Source organism: Pinus tabuliformis, chromosome 7, assembly GCF_031772625.1.
Source record: "Pinus tabuliformis cultivar Carrire ecotype Pingquan chromosome 7, CPIR1, whole genome shotgun sequence".
NCBI classification, from domain to species: domain Eukaryota; kingdom Viridiplantae; phylum Streptophyta; class Pinopsida; order Pinales; family Pinaceae; genus Pinus; species Pinus tabuliformis.
In genome coordinates, this window is record NC_142293.1 from 1,803,257,769 (window position 1) to 1,803,280,160 (window position 22,392).

At 43.0% G+C, this 22,392-nt stretch overlaps 1 protein-coding gene across 3 annotated transcripts in view; it reads left to right on the forward strand.

Moving 5' to 3' along the window:
- The window catches only part of LOC149255560 (WAT1-related protein At4g19185-like), a 207,950-nt gene that overhangs the window by 85,855 nt on the left and 99,703 nt on the right, over window positions 1-22,392 (forward strand). For all 3 annotated transcript variants that reach the window (XM_089460519.1, XM_089460520.1, XM_089460521.1), the window contains exons 2-4: window positions 21,619-21,681; window positions 21,789-21,905; window positions 22,009-22,294. In XM_089460519.1, the coding sequence (XP_089316645.1) occupies window positions 21,619-21,681; window positions 21,789-21,905; window positions 22,009-22,294 (466 nt within the window). The remainder of the gene's footprint in view (window positions 1-21,618; window positions 21,682-21,788; window positions 21,906-22,008; window positions 22,295-22,392) is intronic.

The window sequence follows — 22,392 nt, forward strand, 5'->3', positions numbered from 1 at the left end:
TGGCTAAAGGACCACCCAATTAGGTATTTCCAACCCCAAAGGGGAAGTAACATTTTCTTAATCCACTCTTCAATCGATAGGTGTTAGTGAATAATAATGATGGAATAGAGGGGAGAAAACTTCATGGCCAAGTGCAATGATCAAAGAGACCAACATGATGGGGGTCCTCATCCTGAGTGTATATATGCAAGGAGAGATCAATCGTGGATGCATGAGTTACCAACTCGACCTTTGTTTTTCTACCACTTTTTTATGATTGTTCTTTGTATTAATGCTCGTAGCTCAAAGGGTTAGAGCTTGCTATGTATGATGTATATCGGTTGTATTACTACTTAATGATGAGGGAGCTCATTTCCCATCAGGGTTGGGACATGGAAGGCTTCCATGGGTGGTGGCCATAATGAGTGATGTAGAGCTCATGCTAGGCTTTTGCTCATGTGCTAATGTGAATGTCCTGGCCATCTTTTGCATTTTGATATTCTTTTTGATTTTTCTTTGTTTGGCCATTGTTTGCTCTTTCCTTTTCTTTTAGTTGCATCAACCTCCCAGAGCCAAGTTCCAGGCCCTACTCAGTTATTTGGATATATGGGTGCCAAATCCCAGAGAACCAATGGTTAGTTGAACCCGAAGAATGGAGGTGGAAAATTGTTCTTGTAATGTAAGATGGAAAGTGGTAGGTATGGAATCGGGATAGATGGAACACATTATCTCAATTGGTGCTTCCCAAGTAGTGCCCCTCTTGTATCCATTGGGCCATTAGGGGAGATCCCATTGTACTAGGGTTGAAGATTTTCCCCGCATTTAAGGTGAGGGAACAATATCATGGTCAAAACTCCTCCTTCTTCTAGGTCATCCCATTATTCATATCAAAATCCTGAAGTACAAACAAGCATAAGCACCTCATTGCAAAATGAATGAAGTACCTTTTGACCGGAAGCCCACCTTCGTTCATGGGCTCTTGTGAGATGGGTGAGAGGCACAATGGCTGATGTAGGTGGCAGAGATGAATAGTGGCACGCCATCGACTAGTGTTGGCTTTCAGGGGCTACTCGCTGGTCGACTGAACATAGAAGAATAGAAGAAAACTTTCTCCTATAGGGCTACCCATTTTCTAGTGGGTAAGAAGCTTGATACACAAGAGAAGCTCAACGTCATCTCCAAACGCATACAATTTCTTTCATTCTTTTCACTTCTTCATAATTCTCTAATTGCCAAATCCTATGTCGCAAGGATTGTCGAACTTCAACCTTGAGGTTCAAATTTTGGCGAACCTTGAAAATATTTTGAGGTTCTGTGAACCTCATCGAACCTCGTGGCCATTAACCAAGTCCATAGATCAAAACTCATAACCTCATGTCACAACTCAAGCTTGTAATTTATCCTTGCAGTTTCTATGTTCGTGATAGCATTTGTTTTATTGATGTTGATTTCTGACATTTTTATCCTATATTTCATTTTCAAGTTAATATGTCTATGCATATAGAAAATGTATATAGACGAACCTAATGGTGAACCTTATTCGAACCCCATCAAAAAAATCAAACTCAAACCAAATCAAATCAAATCATTGCCGAACCTGAACCATGTGACATTGGCCAAATCCCACATGAAATGGAGGGAAGATCCTCTTTATATTGAGGGAAATTCATCTATTTTACAATAAAATACAACATTTTCTAGCTCCATTACAAGTCAAACAATAATAAAATAATGGAGTAATTAAGCAACATGCTCAAAAAATTAGCACAAGAAGGTGGGGTGCCTCCTCTAAATGAGTGGTTGTTGATATCAAGTGTTCCATCAAATGGTAAAATAATGCCTCAATAGTGCACCCTTCAAAATGCATGCATGCAAATATAGTAAAATATTCTTGACATGGGGAGTGCTCCATAACCACCATTCCAAAATAACAAATGGTCCGCACGATGCATGAGCAAGTGTGCAAGATACCAACTAGATGTAGTGATCCACAAGAAAGGCTTTATCAAACTAGAAGGATTACCCATGGGTATGTGCAACTACCTGAAATAAATAAATAAATAAATATATAGTACATGAGGAGATGTCTTGAACACATGTGCTAATTAGGGTGAATGCTCCATCATAAATCTTGGTCCACATCATAACTACTCCATGTAGGACAAAAGCCAAATAAGCCAAAGCGCTCGTCGCTCAAGTAATAAGCCTCCAATCAAATCAAAGGTAGGTCAAACTAGCTCTTGAATGGGCAAGACTCATTGCAATATGTGTGAACAAGAGGAATGCTCCACCAAGGTAGATAATCCATGTCATAATAAAGTGATATATGTATTAAAAACCATCGAATATGCTAGGGCATTCATACTAGGAAGCTCAAACCATGTCAAATATACCATTGAAATGCGTGGAACCATCTGAAAAGGGGCACATATGCCAAGCACTCTCTAGAAGTGTGATGTGAATCATAACAAGGTGTAATCCATATGTGAAATAGGGACTAAACTGTGAAGGTACTCATCACCTAGGGATCACATGTCACCAACAATGTCTAAAGCATGTCCCACCATTGAGGCATGTGATAACCCTTCGAATCTGTCCAATAATTCATCAGTGTCATCTTGCAAGTCTTTGTCATGTGTGGTGAAAATCACAATGTGACACCCCATGCAATTTGAGGTGTAACAAGTAACAACTGAGACCACGTGGTGACATGCTCTTTGGAACAAAGTGCATGAGAACTCCAGAATCTGTCAATACTTTACATAGCTCAACATGAAAGTGATACGATCCTATGTTAGGTTGGGAGTTTCACCCCAATACACCACATAATAAAATTTTAACTCCAATATCTAAGTATAATAAGTTTTAACTCCATAAATGCGGCTGGATTCTACATAATATCTCCATCCTTTTGTTCGATTATTTGATAATACTGAGCCACATTTAGTTTTTATCATTGCTTGCTACCATAGTTGTACAAATCCCTGCTTTAGAAGTAAAAAAGTATATTCTAATGTATTTGCTTGGAGCTGATTATACTCCCAAGAAAATAGTTGCCACTGATGATGAACTTTCTAGATTTTAGCTTGATTTTCCCTATGTTTTGGGTGTTCACTCTCCAATTATGGCATCCAGGCATGTCACATTCATTGAAATTTCTAATTTTTACACTATATTTTAAGCATAAAATCTTGAGGTCTTCCAACTCTATTTGAACCTATGAGATAAGATCATTTTATTAATGACCAAAAATGCACAGGAAATGGTCAATGGTACTAGAGTACAATCAGTGGATAATAGATAATGACGGTGTTTTACTCCTACGTGCTAAAATATTATGAAAAGGAAGATATGTAAGTGACAATTAAATAGAGAGGAGGATCTAGATAAATTAGAGGGGGGAAGCCCTAATAGGATGACTTTGGAAATGTAATCACAAGTCATTTTTGACAATAAGGAATTATAGTTGATTATCTTGAATCTTATAGCATATTCCACTTTCCACTTTGGACAGCACATTTGATGGAGATATTTATTGCATTGAATTCCTCTTTCACGAGGACCAAAATTGACCTAAAGATCACTAAATTTGGACAAGGAGTGAAGCCCACACATATGCAACTGCCAACAGTGCAAATTATCAAATTCAGCCACATCATCATGTAGGCTCATGAAGCCCAACAGACATGCCTTTTGACCCTCATCGATTCATATAAATAAGAGCCTCATCGATTCATATAAATAAGAGAGATATCCCATCCCATTTGGCACCTCACAAACTCACACATTCTTCTCTCTCCTCATCTGGTTGGTTCAACTGTTTTTCTTCACACATGTGGCAAAAAAGAGGACGAATTTTAGATATGTTGCAGGGTCTGACTAGCGTTGACCAAGGGCTATTTGACCTCCTTTGACTGCGATTTTTGTGGGAGATTTTCTATTTGGGAGAATTTCTGGGCACTTTGACCTAGGTTGACTGTAGGCTTGTTTGACCACAGGGTTGACTTCAGGTTGATAGAGTTTGACTGTTGATCCGTTGACTATTTTGGGCTGACTTTTACCAACAAGAGAGGCCAAGTTCCTCTCTCTTTTGACCGAGCTCTTTTGGAGAAGTTTGACCAGACTTTGACTGTCGCTGACTTTTTGGTTAACGCTGATTTGATTGCTGTTGACTAAGGGTAGAATTGCAGACTTGTCAGGGGGGTTTTGGATAGTGGTATTGAGTCGTCATTTGGCAAGTCAATTTTGACTTTGACTTTGTATTATTGTACTCTCTCTGTGCTGAATATTTGATATTTATAATAAGAAGAATTGATCAAGGATTTTTCCCATCTTGGGGTTTTTCCCTGGCATTAGCTGAATTCTGGTGTTCTCTTGTATTGGTTTCTCTTCTCCATTTATTGTTTATGTTCTATCTACAGTTACTGTCAATGTGATTAATGGTTAATGTGATTTCTATTGGTAATTAAGTGGAAATTTTGATTGGGCTGATAAAATGACATTGAAGTAATTGTTGCAAGCATAGAACATACCATTGTTATCTAAAATTAACATGGTATCAGAGCCCAAGTGAAGACAAATCCCAAGCAAGAGAGAAATGCAATCACTAAGAGCTCTGTTGGACAAAGATCATTGGATAAGTCTCAATGGCTTGTACATCTTACTTAAAGACTGAGGACAAGCTCAATGACAAATATGACTATCATGCATGGAATATGATTTTGGAGGAGCATGAAGTATTGGACTATGTGCGGGGAAAAGTGGTGGAATCTCCTTCAAATGCATCGGTTGTTGCTAAGACGAAGTATAGAAAAGGTGAGGTCAAAGCAAAGAAAATTTTGATTAACTCCTTTCAGAAGCATTTTTTTGCCTATATTTATGATTTGGTAACTTCTAAGGATATATATGATAAGTTGGTTGGATTGTTCAAAGTGAACAATGCAAGTCAAATTCTCTTTCTCAAGAACAAGTTGAAGGATATCAAGATGGATAAAGGGGAGTATATCCAATCCTACTTCATGAGAATAACTCAAATCAAGAATGACCTACTATCTATTAGAGAAGTTATTGCTGACGGGAAGCTCACTCTCACTTGGAGGATGATGGAGACAGATAAGCCCTCAAATGGAAATGAACCTATTGCCTTCTCTGCTCATGCAAAAAGGAAGAATAATGTTGGTCCAAGGAGACAAGGTCAAGGATCTAAGAAGGGATTCAAAGAAGGAAGAAAAGGAAGTTGTTATAATTGCAACAGGTTCGGCCACTATGCTAGAAAATGTTCTTATAGGAAGAATCCTCCAAGGGATGACGACAACAACAATAATTTCAAAGGAAATGGAAATCAAAGGAACAATACATTCAACAACAAAGGAAAGAGGAATGCTCTGGCTGCTTGAAATGGAAACGGTCAACCTCCCAAAAGGACAAGAAATGCCAGGTATGATGAAAGTAATGTTGTAGAAAAACAAGATGAGTTTTATCTTATTTCCGCTGTATCTACTGGCTCTCCTCCGGATACTTTGGATCATTGGTTGATTGATAATGGAGCCTCAAGCCACTTCACTGGATGCAAGGAGGCCCTCTCAAATTTGGTTGAAAAGAAAACTAATTTAAAGATCATACTTGGAGATAATGTCACCTACCCCATGAAAGGGATAGGTATTGTCACTCTTCACTTGAATTCAGGTCAAACCATACATCTACAAGAAATGTTGTATGTGACCGATTTAAAGAACTTGGTGTTTATTTTTGCGATGGAAGATAAAGGCTTCAAGATAACATTCATTGATGGAAAGGTACATATTTGGCATAGAAACCCTAAAGATGCATTTACTCTTGGATTTAGGGTTGAGGATCTCTATCAAGTTGGTGGAAGTCCTTTGGGAGCTTTGGTGAGTGATACTTCTCTTCAATGTGAATTATGGCACTAGATATTTGGCCACTTACATTACAATGCCTTACCTGGGGTAAGGAAGATGGTCATAGGTATGCTCGAGTTTAACATAAATCATGAAGGAGTTTGTCAGGGTTGTGTAGCTTGGAAACATACAAAGGGACCATTCCCTTCTAGTGAAAGCAAGACTATCGATATTCTTCAATTGGTCCATTCTGACTTGTTTGGTATCTTGCCTGTAACATCATTAGGAGGATACTCATATTATGCAATTTTTGTGGATGACTACTCACGCAAAACATGGATCTATTTCTTGAGGAGAAAGGATGAAGTGTTCAAATGGTTTCGTTCTTTCAAGGCATTGGTGGAGAATCAATTAAGGAAAAAGATCAAGATGTTCAAGACCGACAATGGAACCAAATATGAATCAAATGAATTTAATGAATTTTGTAGAGGGGCTAGCTTTAAGAGGGAGACAATTGTTCCATACACTCTTGAGCAGAATAGCGTTACTGAAAGGAAGAATCGAACAATTATAGAAGCTACCCATGCCATGATCTATGATCAAGGTTTACTGAAGTTCTTATGGGGAGATGCTGCTAACACTGCCGTATATGTTCAAAATAGGAGCCCGCATTAAGCTTTGGATTTCAAGACACTCGAGGAATTCCTTACTGATAAGAAACCTGATTTTTCTCATTTTAGAATCTTTGGTTGTCTAGTATATTTTCATGTGTTTAAAGAGAAAAGGAATAAGTTGGAAGCCTCTGGGAAGCAAGGTATATTCGTTGGCTATAGTAAAATTTTAAAGGCATATAGAATCTATGTACCTAGTTAAAGAGATGTGGAAGTAAGTTGAGATGTTATCTTTGATGAAGACACTACCCTTGGGAAAGCCAGAGATCTCCCCATCTCAAAGGACGATGATGATGCTGCGGAAAAACAAGATGAACCTCCGATTGATGAGCCTATGCCCGATGTTGATGTTCCAATGGATCCTATTGATCCACCTCTGAGTGATCCCTCTACCTCAAGGAAAAGATCGTTGTGGCTCAAAGATACTCTCGAAGATGCTGAAAGACATACTGCTTCAAGAGGAACATTTCACGAAAGTAAGAAGCCGAATAGGTATCAAGGGTACTTGGCTGCCATGAGTACTATTGTTCAAGCTGAACCATGCACGTTTGAAGAAGCCGTAAAACACAAAGTATGGAAAGATGCGATGAATCATCATGAATGAGGAATACGAATCCATCATGAAGAATGATGTTTGGGACATGGTGCCGGTTACCCACCACTTCGTGGGTGATATTCCCATGAGAAATTTTTCTCCATGACAAGCCTCAGCAGGCAGCCAACAATCCCTTGATGACTCCTACTAGCTCGTTGTGTCATTTGTCTGCCACCTGAGCCAACCATGTGGTACCTCACCCACCTGTATTGATCGTATGTTTGAAGGTGGGCCTCCCGAATCTAGAGGTATGTCTTGTCATTTGCTAATTGAGTATTGGGTTTACTTATCATGGATACTTCTGGGTATGGATTGATGGGGGGATTTGGCGGAAAGAGTGGGCTTAGTTTGTGCTCCTGTCCCCTTGATCTCTTTTGGTTGTTACCCTTGGATCTTAGTCCTGTGGGATCTCCTTTATTGACCATTTGGTTCTAGGGTGCGTGGTCCCGCTCCTTTATCCACACATATCACTTCCTTTCCACTCACTATACCCCCATTCATCTTTTCTCCCACCTGGGTCTACATTCCCATTCTGGGTCCACATAGGGCTAGCCTCCCTATAACCTTGGCCCCACCTTGGGTCAGGCCTAGAATGATGCCCGAGAGATTGTAACAACTAAAAGAAAAAGTGAAAAGCATAAATGGCCACATTCAACAGGAAATTGTACCACAAAATGCAAAAGATGGCCGAGACAAAAATAATTAGCACATGGGCAAAAGTCGACACATAAGCTCTACCCCATCCACGGCCATCACCCTGGTTCCGTAGGCCCTAGATGAGCCTCCTCTATCATTCAGGAACCCGTGATTGTCCCAACCCCTAGAGGGTAATGAACCGCCTTACTTCAAAAGGGGTAATCACTGTTATATTATACACATCATGTTCTTGTCCTTTGAGCCCCAAGCAGTTAATTAAAGAAAATTCATAAAAGGCAAAAGACATATAAATAAGGGTGGAAAAATCAAGGTCGGGGCACCTCATGTACCACGACGGTTCCCTCCTATACATTATATAACCAGGTGTGGGCTTCCCCTTATCTAGCTACCCCTAAGTTCCATTATGTGGCCCAGGGCTGCCCCCCCTCATTCCCTATTCCATATCATCTATTTGTCACTTGCCACTCCCATTAGAAGGGTGTACCTTGGACATACTATCCCCTCTAGGGGATGAAACCACCTAATGAGGTACTTGGCTAACCCCCTTTGGAGTTTGGAGACACTATCACCCAAAGCCCACTACGGAAGGGCATGCCATCATGAAGTGCCCACTTTGTTATCCATGGTTTGTAAGCTCCTTTACTCGATTATTCTAATGATTGATTGTACTGGAAGCCTAGGGGACATTGGATCTTATGCAGGACTGTAGGTGGTTTCCATTTGGGATTGGCTTCCCTATATGGGATCCTGACCCCTAGAGGTCCACATTGGCACATGTAGGGTGTTCATAGAGAGCCATGTGCCTCCACAACAGTAGACAACACTCCACAAATCTTCATGGATGTTCAGAGACTAATAGCGATCCACTTTTGGGGCGATGGTGACATGATTGGTACATTATGATTAGTAGGCCCCCACAGGAGCCCCACACTCTTGGCAAGTGTCCCAACACTTGTAAGATGTCATGGCAACATTCATTCCACCACCTGGACCATTGCAGAGGATCTACAGACATCTTCGATTCATATGGAGACCCATGGGGTCAATGATGTGCCCTTAGACCCACTGAGAGCACCACATGTTTACCACTTGGAGAACAAGGGGCCACCCCCTTGTCCATCATATTCCAGGGAATTTATTCCTCAACATGACACTTCATGTCATTGAGCCTTTGGAGGGTCCTACAACATGCATACATCATTATTTGGCCCCTTGTGAGGCTTGTTTTTACATTATGAGCTAGTATGGTGGGCTTGTCACCATTAGGAGTTATTATTTGCACATTATTTTATCTTAGGGGCCCATAGGCTAATTCGAACTCCTTAGGAGGCTATATATTGGTCTTAGATACATTCATTTGTATCATCACTTGACTTGAGATCTCTATAGTCTTAGAGAATTTTCACACTTTTTCTTTTGAGGATATTTTTGGAAATGGATGAATTTTGATGTACGGATTTGGGCTATTTCTCTTATCTTGGAGTTTTGTTATGCAAACGAATTGCTGTTTGGATATACTCTATAACGTTGTAAGTGCTTTGGATCGTTGTTATTCTTGTTGTTGCATACTGCTAAAATTATGTAATATTCCTAATTAGCCATGGCTAATTGGAATATTCGATTTTGCTCAATTTTTGCCTTCTATAGTTAGTTATAAGTAAAAAAAAGTGAGGAAAGGGGACATAACTCACTTTTAGAATAAAAGTCACTTCCTAGTAGCACAACGTTGTGACTTAAAGGGGAGCCAAGGGGGCCAAAGGGGGACGCAGAGATGGAGCCCACGCAGACACTTGGAGGGACTGCGCAGAAGGGAAGAAACACGTGGCAAAAAGGGAATTACGTTGGAGGAGGTGAGCCTTGGGATTGAGAGAGGCAAAGGCTATAAAAGAGAGAGAAGCCCTCTCATTTTGATCATTCAGTTATGTGCATTTGAGCTAGTCACTTCGACTTAGAGCATGCTGGCTGTTTAGCTAGTCTGCAGCAGGTTTAGTGCATTGAGTGTCTCTGTTCGGAGATCTCACCCTTAGCCCCGGGGGACTTCGAGTGCCTACTCGGGCAAGGTACTTCCATCAACATTTTGGCAGTAGTTCCATTGGCATCCCTGGCAGGAGGATTGAGCATCTTGGGAGACTGCGCAACACTGGGAGGGATGATGCAATTCTTTCTGGCAGGAGTTCTGGCTTGAGGGTTTGCAGTAGGATTTGTGCTGGGAGATTGAGCAGGGGATCAACCCTTGCATATTGGAGGGATTTGGCAGAGGTTTAAGGCAGATTTCTGGAGGGTTTCGTTTAGTGGCAGTGTAGAGCCTTGAGAGACTGCGCAGAACCCCAAGGGGGTGATTTTCGGGGGTCGGCCATTCCAGGAAAGCTTTCTGGGTTTTTCTGGGTTTCTTGAGTAGAGTCCGATTCCAAAGTTTCAGCGTTTTCTGAGGAGGGGAGCAACCCCAAATCCTCATTCGATTTCCAGCAGCAGCAGGACAGTTTTCCAGCAGCTGGGACGCAGATCAGTGTGAGGCCATTCCTTTGCTATTCTGAGTGTATTTCTTCACTTGCCTTGTGCAAGTCGAGGTGCCATCTTTCTGATCACCTCCTGTACTCATTCTAGTGCTCAATATAATAAAATGGCTTAGCATTTCTTGCTGCATTTCTTGAGTATTTGTTTACGTTTCATATATACATTGTTGTTTGCTGCACTATCATTATTTCATCTCTGTGAGTTTTCAGGCTATTATACCTCTTGTACGTTTTTCTGGTATTTGAGAAATATTCCAGGAAAGGGTTATTACAGTGGTATTAGAGCATAGATCTGGCTCAGCCTATGGAGCTAGCAATCTATGACACTGGGGGAAAAACCCTACATCTGTTTCACAGGGAGGAGATACAAAGACAGTGGGCGTAGGTTGGAGAATACCTACGGAGAGGGAGACTATGTTCCGGTGGTGGACGCAGAACAGGAGGAGCCTATGGTGGACGCAGACCAGAGGGATCTGATGGCAGATGAGGACGGGAAGAGATTTGCGGTTATGCTCCTCAAATCAGTGCAAGATCTGTTGAGGCAGATCGAGGTGATGGGGCAGAGATTCATGGCAGTAGAGACCAGACAACGTGAGAGCCCACGGGTCTTTCAGATTGGTGAGGGATCGGGTGCATCCCATCATTTACCTGAGTAGCGTGGAACTGCGCAGCACGTAGCCTCGCATGCCCCTACACGCTCTACCATGCCTACGTTCTTAGGAGCAGACACAGGGGTCGGAGCCCAGCAGGAGGCAGAGCCCGGCCATATGGGCGATTATTTTGCAGAATACCAGGTCTATGGGCAGGAGTTCAGGGATGCCCTTTCATTCAGAGACTTTGTTCAGCTCCAGCGGGACAGTAGACCCCGTGACCATCACAGAGAGAACCAGCATTACCATGATGGTGACACCCACCGTACAACGAGTAGATTCCACTTGCCTACGTTTGATGGTTCATCAAATAGTTCGGCGAAGTCTTGGGTGGAGAAGCTGGACATTTATTTCCAACTTAACCAAATGTCGGAGACCGAGGCCATCAAGGTGGCAACGTTGCATTTGGATGGTGAGGCTCAGGATTGGTGGTTTCATGGGATGGTTACACTCGGACACTCCACAATGACGACATATGCTGAGTTCACCAGGAGATTGATGGAGCGATTTGATCGGAGGGATCCAGAGCAGCATTTTATCGAGCTAACGAGGCTCAAACAGACAGGGAGCCCAGAGACCTACATTGCAGATTTCCTGAGGGTCTCAGTGATGGTGCCAGATCTATCCACGGCATGGAGGATTTATATGTATGTTGAGGGGTTAGCAGAGCCACTCCGGGGTTTAGTCCGATCCACTAGACCAGCCACACTCTAGGACGCCATTAGCAGGACCTGGGACTTACAGGATGTCTTACCCAGGACCCGGACACCTTACCCCCATAGACAGACTTTCTAGTCTAAGGGGAAGGATGTGAGGATTCCACCTCCAAAGGGGAATCCAGGATGAGCACAGATTGACGATGATGCCAAGAGGGCGCTGAAGAAGAAGTGGTTGTGCTTCACCTGTCAGGAGCCGTGGGCACCAGGACATAGATGTGCTGCTGGTAGAGCACATTTTATTGAGGTCTTCTCTGAGAGCAGTGGGGAAGAGGATGATGAGGATGATGTGGAGGCAGGACATAGTCAGGCTGTGCAGGGATCTTTGCCACCTCCACCGCCAACAGCAGGTGGTGCATCTTTTGCACCTACCGGAGGGGCCCTTGCAACATTGTGAGGAGTTCCCAAGTATCTGACGCTACGTGTACGGGGGACAGTACGTGGCCAGTGAGTATCGGTTTTGGTTGACAGTGGGGCAACCCACAACTTCATCGATGCACAGATGGTTGATCAGAGAGGTATACAGACAGAGCTTCGATGGGTTTTCAGTTTTGGTCCCAGGAGATCAGACCATGATGTGTGCTCGTTATGTTCTAGAGCTATCAGTGATGATGGGCACCTATACACTGACTGACCACTTTTTCGTGGTCGATATTCCGGACACCAACATGATACTGGGTGTTCAGTGGCTTATCACTCTAGGGAAGGTCACAACAGATTGGAAGACCTTAGAGATGGAGTGGGATGATGAGAAGACAGGGAGGCATGAGAAGATACGGGGACAACACACATATCCGCCTCAGACTGTTTTGGCTCATCGGATGGAGGCAGTCTTCCGGAAGGGAGACGTAGAGTGGGTAGTAAAGCTGCGTGCATCAGAGGCAGGGATTACAGGGCGGATGGTACATCCGGATCCTTGACCGGTATGCCATAGTGTTTGGGGAGATTCCGCCAAGACAGCCACTGGACCGGGGGTTTGAGCACACCATTGAGCTTGAGCAGGGTATTCAGGCAGTGATTACTACCCCCTATAGGCATCCCAAGGCCTATCGGGATGAGATTGAGCGGGCCATTCAGGAGTTGCTGGCTCTTGGGCACATTCGACTGAGCACAAGTCCTTTTGCTTCTTCCGTGGTGTTGGTGAAGAAGAAGGACGACACATTGAGGATGTGCATTGATTATAGGGCCCTGAACAAGAAGACACTGAAAAACAGGTATCCCATACCTAGGATCGACGAGTTGATGGATGAGTTGAGAGGAGCACGGTTCTTCTCAAAGATTGATTTGAGGTCTGGGTACCATCAGATTCGCGTGAGGGAGCAGGGCATTCCCAAGACCACCTTCAGGTGTCACTATGGGCACTTTGAGTTCTTGGTGATGCCCTTTGGGCTAACCAACACCTCCACTACATTTCAGTCTTGCATGAATCACATCTTCCGTAGTCACTTGAGGAAGTTTGTGTTGGTATTCTTTGATGATATCCTCATTTACAGCAGAACTTGGGAGGAACATCTCCAGCATATAGAGACAGTGTTGCGTATCTTGCAGGAGCAGTAGTTCTATGCCAAACTCTCCAAGTGTGAGTTTGGGTTGACGGGGATGTTGTACTTGGGGCACATCATAGGAGTGGATGGAGTGAGAGTCCACGAGGAGAAGATCAGGGCCATCAGGGAATGGCCAGAGCCGAGGAACGTGACTGAACTTCGAGGATTCATTGGCATTTGCACCTACTATCGAAAGTTCATCAAGAGTTTCTCACAGCTTGCTGCACCCCTGACAGTTTTGACGAGGAAGGGGGCATTCAATTGGATAGATACAATGCAGCGAGCCTTTGATAGGCTCAAGGAGGTTATGAGCAGTTGCCTAGTGTTGGCACTGCCAGATTTTACGCAACCATTTGTTTTGGAGTGTGATGCATCGGGAGAGGGGATTAGCACAGTATTGATGCAGGGATGACACCCTATAGCCTTTGAGAGTTGGAAACTCCTTCCGCATGAGAGGTTGTATTCTATATACGACAAGGAGATGCTGGCCATCATGCATGCATTGGCCAAGTACCGGCAGTATTTGGTAGGTAACAGGTTCAGGGTAAGGACTGATCACAATAGCCTCAGGTTCTTTTTGGAGCAGAAGTAGCTACAGGAGAGGCAGCAGAAGTGGATCAGTAAGACCCAAGCATATGACTTTGACATTGAGTATGTCAAGGGTAAGAACAACGTGGTAGCAGATGCCCTTTCACGTAGACCAGCCACGTTGTCTCTTATGAGCTTGGATACAGACTGAAGGGCTCGACTCTTAGTAGAGTACTCCAAGGACAGGTTTGCGTGTGAGGTTCTGGATGGGCAGGTGGCAGATGACAGGTACAGGGTGGTCGATGAGGTCATCTATTACAAGGATCAGATCTTCTTGACTGAGGGGTCTCAGCTCAAGAAGAAGATACTATAGGCATCACATGATTCACCTTTGGCAGGCCATCAGGGGTTTACCAAAACCTACAGGGCCATTAGAGAGAGATTCTCATGGAAGGGCCTCAAGGAGGACGTACTCCAGCATATCCGGGAGTGTGATGTTTGCCAGAGGAACAAGGGAGAGATGAGCCATCCCGCGGGATTATTGCAGCCTCTTCCCATTCCGGAGGGGAAATGGGAGAGTATTTCGATGGATTTCATCACAAGGTTGCTTATGGTACAGGGCAAGGATTGTATCTTTGTCGTCGTTGATCGACTGACAAAGTACGCACATTTTTCGCCATATCTGCACACTATACAGCAGCACAGGTGGCCGAGCTGTTCTTCATAGAGATCTTTAGGCTACATGGTCTTCCTAAGACTATCGTCAGTGATAGGGACAACCGTTTCATGGGTGGGTTTTGGTAGGAGCTCTTCCAGTTGGTGGGGACGGAGTTGACACTGAGTACCAGGTATCACCCATAGACGGACGGGCAGACAAAGATAGTTAACAAGTGGCTGGAGGGCTACTTGCGTAACTATGTCAGTGGGCAGCAGCGAGCGTGGCTGAAGTGGCTACATTTGGGGAGTACTGCTACAACATTATACATCACATGTCCATTGGTATGTCACCATTCTATGCCTTATATGGGTATCATCCTTTATCTTTTGCTGATGTGATGTTTGGTGATAGCAAGGCTCCTAGAGCCAAGATTTGGATCCAAGAGAGTCAAGATATCCTCCGAGCTCTCAAGGATAACATGGCTAAAATGCAGAACCAGCAGAAGCTGTATGCCGACAGGGGTTGGGTGGAGAGACAGTTTGAGGTAAGGGACATGGTATACCTACGATTATAGCCATACGGACAGTCGTCACTGAAGCAGAAGGGGGCTGAGAAGCTCAAGCCCCGCTTTTATGGGCCATACAAGGTGATACGCAGGATTGGACAGGTTGCATATGAGTTGGAGCTGCCCCAAGGCAGCAAGATTCATAATGTTTTTCATGTATCATGCCTGAAGAAGGCATTGGGGCAGCAGGTGACAGTGACAGATGAGCTACCACCCAGGGATGATGAGGGGCATTTGGTGTTGCAGCTGGAGGCTATTATTGATACCAGGGAGAGGCAGCTGCGGAGCAGGACGGTTCGAGAATTCTTGGTGAGGTGGAAGAATTTGCCGGATGAGGATGCCACTTGGGAGAGTGAGAAAATCTTGCAACATCCATCACTTCAGTTGCTTGAGGACAAGCAACATTTTGCCGGGGGAGACTGTAATATTCCTAATTAGCCATGGCTAATTGGAATATTCGATTTTGCTCAATTTTTGCCTTCTATAGTTAGTTATAAATAAAAAAAGGTGATGAAAGGGGACATAACTCACTTTTAGAATAAAAGTCACTTCCTAGTAGCACAACGTTGTGACTTAAAAGGGAGCCAAGGGGGCCAAAGGGGGACGCAAAGAGGGAGCCCACGCAGACACTTGGAGGGACTGCGCTGAAGGGAAGAAACACATGGCAAAAGAGGAATTACCTTGGAGGAGGTGAGCCTTGGGATTGAGAGAGGCAAAGGCTATAAACGAGAGAGAAGCCCCCTCATTTTGATCATTCAGTTATGTGCATTTGAGCTAGTCACTTCGACTTAGAGCACGCTGGCTGTTTAGCTAGTCTGCAGCATTGTTTAGTGCATTGAGTGTCTCCGTTCGGAGATCTCACCCTTAGCCTCGGGGGACTTTGAGTGCCTACTCGGGCAATGTATTTCCATTAGCATTTTGGCAGTAGTTCCATCAGCATTTCTGGCAGGAGGATTGAGCATCTTGGAGGACTGCGCAGCACTGGGAGGGACGACGCAGTTCTTTCTAGCAGGAGTTCTGGATTGAGGGTTTGCAGTAGGATTTGTGCTGGGAGATTGAGCAGGGGATCAACCCTTGCATATTGGAGGGATTTGGCAGAGGTTTCAGGCAGATTTATGGAGGGTTTCGTTTAGTGGCAGCGCAGAGCCTTGAGAGACTGCGTAGAACCCCAAGCGGGTGATTTTCAGGGGTCAACCATTCCGGGAAAGCTTTCTGGGTTTTTTTTGGGTTTCTTGAGTAGAGTTCGATTCCAGAGTTTCAGCCTTTTCTGAGGAGGGGGATAGCCCCAAATCCTCATTCGATTTCCAGCAGTAGCAGCAGCAGGGCAGTTTTCCAACAGCTGGGACGCAGATCAGTGTGAGGCCATTCCTTTGCTATTCTGAGTGTATTTCTTCACTTGCCTTGTGCAAGTCGAGGTGCCATCTTTCTGATCACCTCTTGTACTCATTCTATTGCTCAGTATAATAAAATGGCATAGCATTTCTTGAGTATTTGTTTATGTTTCATGTATACATTGTTGTTTGCTACACTATCGTTATTTCATCTCTGTGAGTTTTCTGGCTGTTATACCTCTTGTACGTTTTTCTGGTTGGGGTTTGCTGGTATTTGAGAAATATTCCAGGAAAGGGATATTACAAATTAGGGCTAGTTGTTGCATTATTGTAATGTGGAATTGAGCAATGTTTTAGTTATTAAATGTATGGGCAAATGTTATATGAATGAAATGTCAGAGAGATTATTTATCTCGAGAAGCTTGCATCATTTGCTTTAAAGTATAAATGCTTGAAAGCCACTTTTCTTTCCTTACTATCTACGTTGGATGAAGTTGACTTTCCAGGCCTCCTTGATCAAGAATCCAAGTTCTTACTCATTACCATCCTTGACTCCATATCCCCAAGTGAATTAGGCACTGGTTCCATAAAAAGGGTGATCACATTAACCTTCTTTTCACCATTTTCCCCCTTTTTCCCGAGTCTAGCCCCAGTGGGTCACCTAGGGCATCAATTTCCCGACAATTGGCCCAAGAAAAAAATTTGATCTTCTCTAGGCTACTGTACTGGTGGGTCCCCTCCCTTTCCAAATTTGAGGCCATTTTGATGGTGGAATCTTCGGGAATCACAAGCCCTAGCTCTAGGACCGAATTTTGCCTAGGCATCCCCAAGGCTAGACACTAATAGGATCAATTCAACCTTTTGAAGTAAATATTCTTGTTTGGTCCTTTCCCCTCACCTTGTCCAAGATAGGAACATCATTGGTTGCTACATTCCATCCCCGAACCTGGGTTGGGTCCACTTGGCCCCGTGTGGTCCCACTTCTCAATAAAGACTACCTGTCAAGGACCATTTGGGAATCCAAGTTTCCCAAGGATTATAGGGATTGAGAAACTTGTTCTTAAACCTATCCTTTCTCCCTCAACCCTCCAATCCTCACCCCTTACCCCTGGTGGACCAATTCCCTTGCTTAAAAAGCAAGCAAGCTCCATTCTTCACTCCATCCTTGGGAAAGGGTGTTCAAGGTCACTTCTCACCTACCTATCGACATATAGTTTACAAGTGAATCCCTACACTACTGGGACTCCTCCCATCGGTGAAAGTCCGTAAAGAGCAGGGAGACTTAGCTGTGGTGACAGTGGGCTAAGCCTCCACAGTTGCCCTTAACCTAGCATTTGCCCTCTTAGGAACCCGTTTATGTCCCCTGCTGGTTTGAGTGGTAACAGTACCTTGATCTAAGGGCAAGTTTTGGTCACCTCAAAATGGCTTTACAAAACTAAAGGTGGAGTCGATGGAAGTGCTGAGAAATACAAGGCCAGGTTTGTTGCTCGTGGCTTCTTTCAAAAGAAACGAGTGGACTATGAAGAAATATTTGCACTGGTTGCTCGATATACCACTATCTGATTTATTATTGCTCTTGCTGCCAATCAAGGTTGGAGCCTACATTAGATGGAAGTCAACATTGCCTTCTTGCATGACTTACTTAAGGAGGAAGTCTACTTGGAACAACCTCAGGGGTTTGGAGTATAAGATCAAAGGACACATGTATGTAGGTTGAAGAAATCCCTATATGGGTTGAAGCAAGCCCCTAGGGCTTGGTACGAAAGGATTGACACTTATCTTATGAAGTTGGGATTTACAAAGAGCTATGCTGATCCTAACCTATACTTCAAGGTTGAAAAGGACAATCCTCTTATTTTGGTCCTTTATGTTGATGATCTCTTTCTGATCGATGCAAACCCTCTCATTTATCAATGCAAGAGGGGGTTAACTTCCGAGTTCGAGATGAAGGACCTAGGACTGATGCATTACATCGTAGACTTGAAGGTCTTGCAAAAGCCAAGCGAGATTTTCCCTTCTTAAGGAAAATACATTGTGAAGCTACTAGAGAGATGTGGGATGGTGGAATGCAAGTCCTTGTCTACCCTGATGGAACTCAACCTCAAAAAGCTATGTGGAAGTGTCATTGGGTCCGAATTGGCAAACCCTTATGAATATAGAAAACTTGTGGGGCCTTGATGTTCTTGGTCAACTGTAGACCAGACATATGCTTCATTGTAAATAGTTTGAGTCAATTTATGTTTGAGCCTCATCACATACACTGGATTGGTGCTAAGAATTTCTTTAAATATCTCCGTGGCACAATCAACTGTGGGCTGAGATACACTGGTAGTAATATGAAGCTACATGGATATTTTGATGTTGATTGGGCTGGTAGTGTGGTGGATAGAAAGAGCCCGTTATGATGGTTCTTCTCATTGGGATCTGCTTCGATTTCTTGGATGAGCAGGAAGCAGAAATCGGTTGCTCTAGGCATCGCCGAGGCCAAATATATTGCTACTAGTATGGCCTGTTGTGAAGCTCTTTGATTGAGGAAGCTTTTCATTGAGCTATTTGAGCACGTGCTAGATATCACCATTATCTATTGTGATAACTAGAGTGGAATTCGCCTTTTAGAGAATCCTCTGTGTTCCATGACCGCTCCAAGCATATTGATATCAAGTAGCACTTTATTCGGGATATGGTACAATAGGGAGCAATAAGGCTCCAACACATCAAGATTGATAAGAAGGTTGCTAAAATTCTCACAAAGCCCTTGGGGAAGGTCAAGTTCTTAACCTTTTGAGAGAGACTTGGAGTCGTGGAAGGACCCTCCCATGAGGGCCCTGCTTGAGTTGGACATTGAGCTCTGGGAGCTCCTGGGGGCTTGGGGTACTTCTTGGAGTTATGTGCAACCATAGAGTGAGTGGTTCACCTTCCCCTATAGGTACGCTGTGTACAAGGTGAGTGGTTCACCTTTTCCTGTGATACCCCATGTTGATATATGAGAGCATAGGGTGAGTGGTTCACCTTCCCCTATAGTTGATGATATATGCATAGGATGAGTGGTTCACCTTATCCTATGGCATATGAGCAAGATGAGTGGTTCACCTTCTCCTGCAGATGCCCCGACATACATCCTACCCATGTAGTCCGAGACTCTTGGGAAGTACCTCTCATTTGGCCAATGAGTTGGGACAAGAGGATAGGGACCACAACACTATAGATGGACGCATCGTGTACTGCAGTACTCCCTATGTCTAGGATGCATGATGTTCAACCACTTGATCTGGGATCAAGTCTGATTGGGGTTCTACCCTTGGTTATGTGAACTAACTTTTGTCAGTGGAGAGTGGCAAGGTCTTGTGACTCACTTTCGATTGATTCTTCTTCATTATCTATATTTGTGTTCAGCAAAGTTGAGACGAGATGCATAGATGGTACATGATGACAAGATGGCATGATGATCGATGGTCTAATATTGGCAGGTGGAATTCTCCCTAGTTGAAAGGGAGTGTTAAAGTTGGCAACTAGGGCCAAATTCCACGTTGGACAGTGCATTTGATGGAGATATTTATTGCATTGAATTTTTCTTTTCGAGAGGACCAAAATCAACCTAAAGATCACTAAATTTGGACAAGGAGAAATATGTTTTTGAAGTGAAGCCCACACGTGCAAATTATCAAGGTCGGGCCACATCATCATGTAGGCTTATGAAGCCCAACGAACATGTCTTTTGACCCTCATCGATTCATATAAATAAGAGAGACCTCCCACCTCATTTGGCACCTCATCAACTGACACATTCTTCTCTCTCCTCATCTGATTGGTTCAGCTGTTTTTCTTGACACGTGTGGCAGAAAAGAGGGCGAATTTTAGGAGGCTGAATTTCAGATCTGTTGCAGGGTTTGACCAGCATTGACCAAGGGCTATCTGACCTCCTTTGACTACGATTTTTGTGGGAGATTTTCTGTTTGGGCAGGCCGTACTATTTGGCATAAAAACCGAGAATTTCTGGCACTTTGACCTGCATTGACTGCAGGGTTGACTTCAGGTTGACCGAGTTTGACTGTTGATCTGTTGACTGTTTTGGGCTGACTTTGACCAGCAAGGAGGCCGCATTCCTCTCTCTTTTGTGTGAACTCTTTTGGAGAAGTTTGACCAGACTTTGACTGCCGTTGACTTTCTGGTTAGGGCTGATTTGACTGCTGTTGACTAAGGGCAGAATTGCAGATTTGTCAGGGCTGTTTTGGATAGTGGTATTGAATCATCATTTGGCAAGTCAATTTTGACTTTGACTTTTTATTATTGTACTCTCTCTCTGCTGAACATTTGATATTTATAATAAGAAGAATTGATCAAGGATTTTTCCAATCTTGGGGTCTTTCGCTGGCATTAGCCGAATTCTGGTGTTCTCTTGTCTTGGTTTGTTTTCTCCATTTATTGTCTATGTTCTATCTACAGTTACTCTCAATGTGATTAATGGTTAATGTGATTTCTATTGGTAATTAAGTGGAAATTGTTGTTGGGCTAAAAAAATGACATTGAAGTAATTGTTGCAAGCATTGAACATACCATTGTTATCTAAAATTAGCAGTAGTTACAGGTTTCTTGAGATGTTGGAAATTTAAATTATGGGTCAATGCGAACATTTTTTGAAGGACAATTAAATACATTTATGTTAAGATCTTATGTCATAGAATTTAGCAAATGCATATATTCTATGGCTGCTAAACCTTGTATGTAATTTATTTTAATATTTTATCAACCACCTATTTTGTGACCTAGTTTTTGTGTACATGGCTTTTAAAAGAAACCATTGCTAGCAGTTATGCTGCTGGCCAATAGAGATTGAAGGTAATTGCATTGTTATTGAATTTTCTTCCATTGTCATTTCTCAACCTGCAGAATTATTAAAAGAATGTTTGCAATCTACATTTAGAATTGTTAGGTCTCTTAAACCTTCTTCCGTGCCTGTGTTTTCCTGTTGCGGAATTATAATAGTTAGTAAGGAAAGTGGATAAAAACTTTTTGAGCAATGCCTTTTGGTTCTTGACCAAACTTAAGTGGAGGCAGTCGAAGGGCAAAGATTTTTCATGAACTTCCCAAAACTGCATCTTGATCTTATATTTATATCATATCTACTGTGCAATAACAATTGTTAGGTTTCTAAATCATGCATCCATTCTTGCTAACATTCAGTGAATTTATATAACTTTTTTCAGTGCATATTGTTGCACTCGTCTCTGATCCCCAGATGTGTATTGAGTTTGTCATAACAAGAAAGAGTATATTCTCACTATAACACTGTTTTTGGAACCAAGAATTAACGACTGATCGATGTCTAACTGAAAGGATATTACCATTTCTACAGAAGAATACGCCCGCCTATTACTCGTCGTCTGCTTCAATCCTTCTTCTTTCTTGGTTTAACTGGGTAAGGTTAACGGCCAAAATATTCTCATTAGGTATACCTTCATAGTAGTATTTTGATTTTGCATTGGAGAGGTTCATAAAGCTTCTAATGGCTATTTGACTGAGCAGGATATTTGGAAATCAGCTTCTATTTATTATGGGACTTGATTACACTAGTCCAACATATGCAGCAGCTATACAGCCTGCAATTCCTGTTTTTACGTTTATGTTAGCTGCCATAATGGGGTAAGAATGTCTGACCTTGTAACACTTGTGCAGTAATACGATTGAACTTCTTTTGGGATTGTATCACATTCCAATAACTGATATTGTTAATTGTTTTGAGCAGCACAGAGTCTGTGAACTTGAATACAATTGACGGCAAGGTAAAGGTTGGAGGCACACTGCTTTGCATATTTGGAGCTTTATTTATGGCCATTTTCAGAGGCCCAGCTGTATTTGGGCATGCATACATGGATCTCCTAGCACAAGGTGAAACAACTGCCAAGCCTCAGCCAGAGCCTGTTGGTTGGTTGGCAACAGGGTTAATGGAGATGGGCCTTGAGACATGGCACGTTGGTATTATTTGTTTGATAGGGAATTGTATGTGCATGGCAACTTACCTAGCATTACAGGTTGGTAGGTATATATATTACCTTTCAGTGTCATGTCTATTGAGCATTGCTTTACTGGAGTCTGGAAAAAATTCTTCATGATTAGTATGACAACAGAT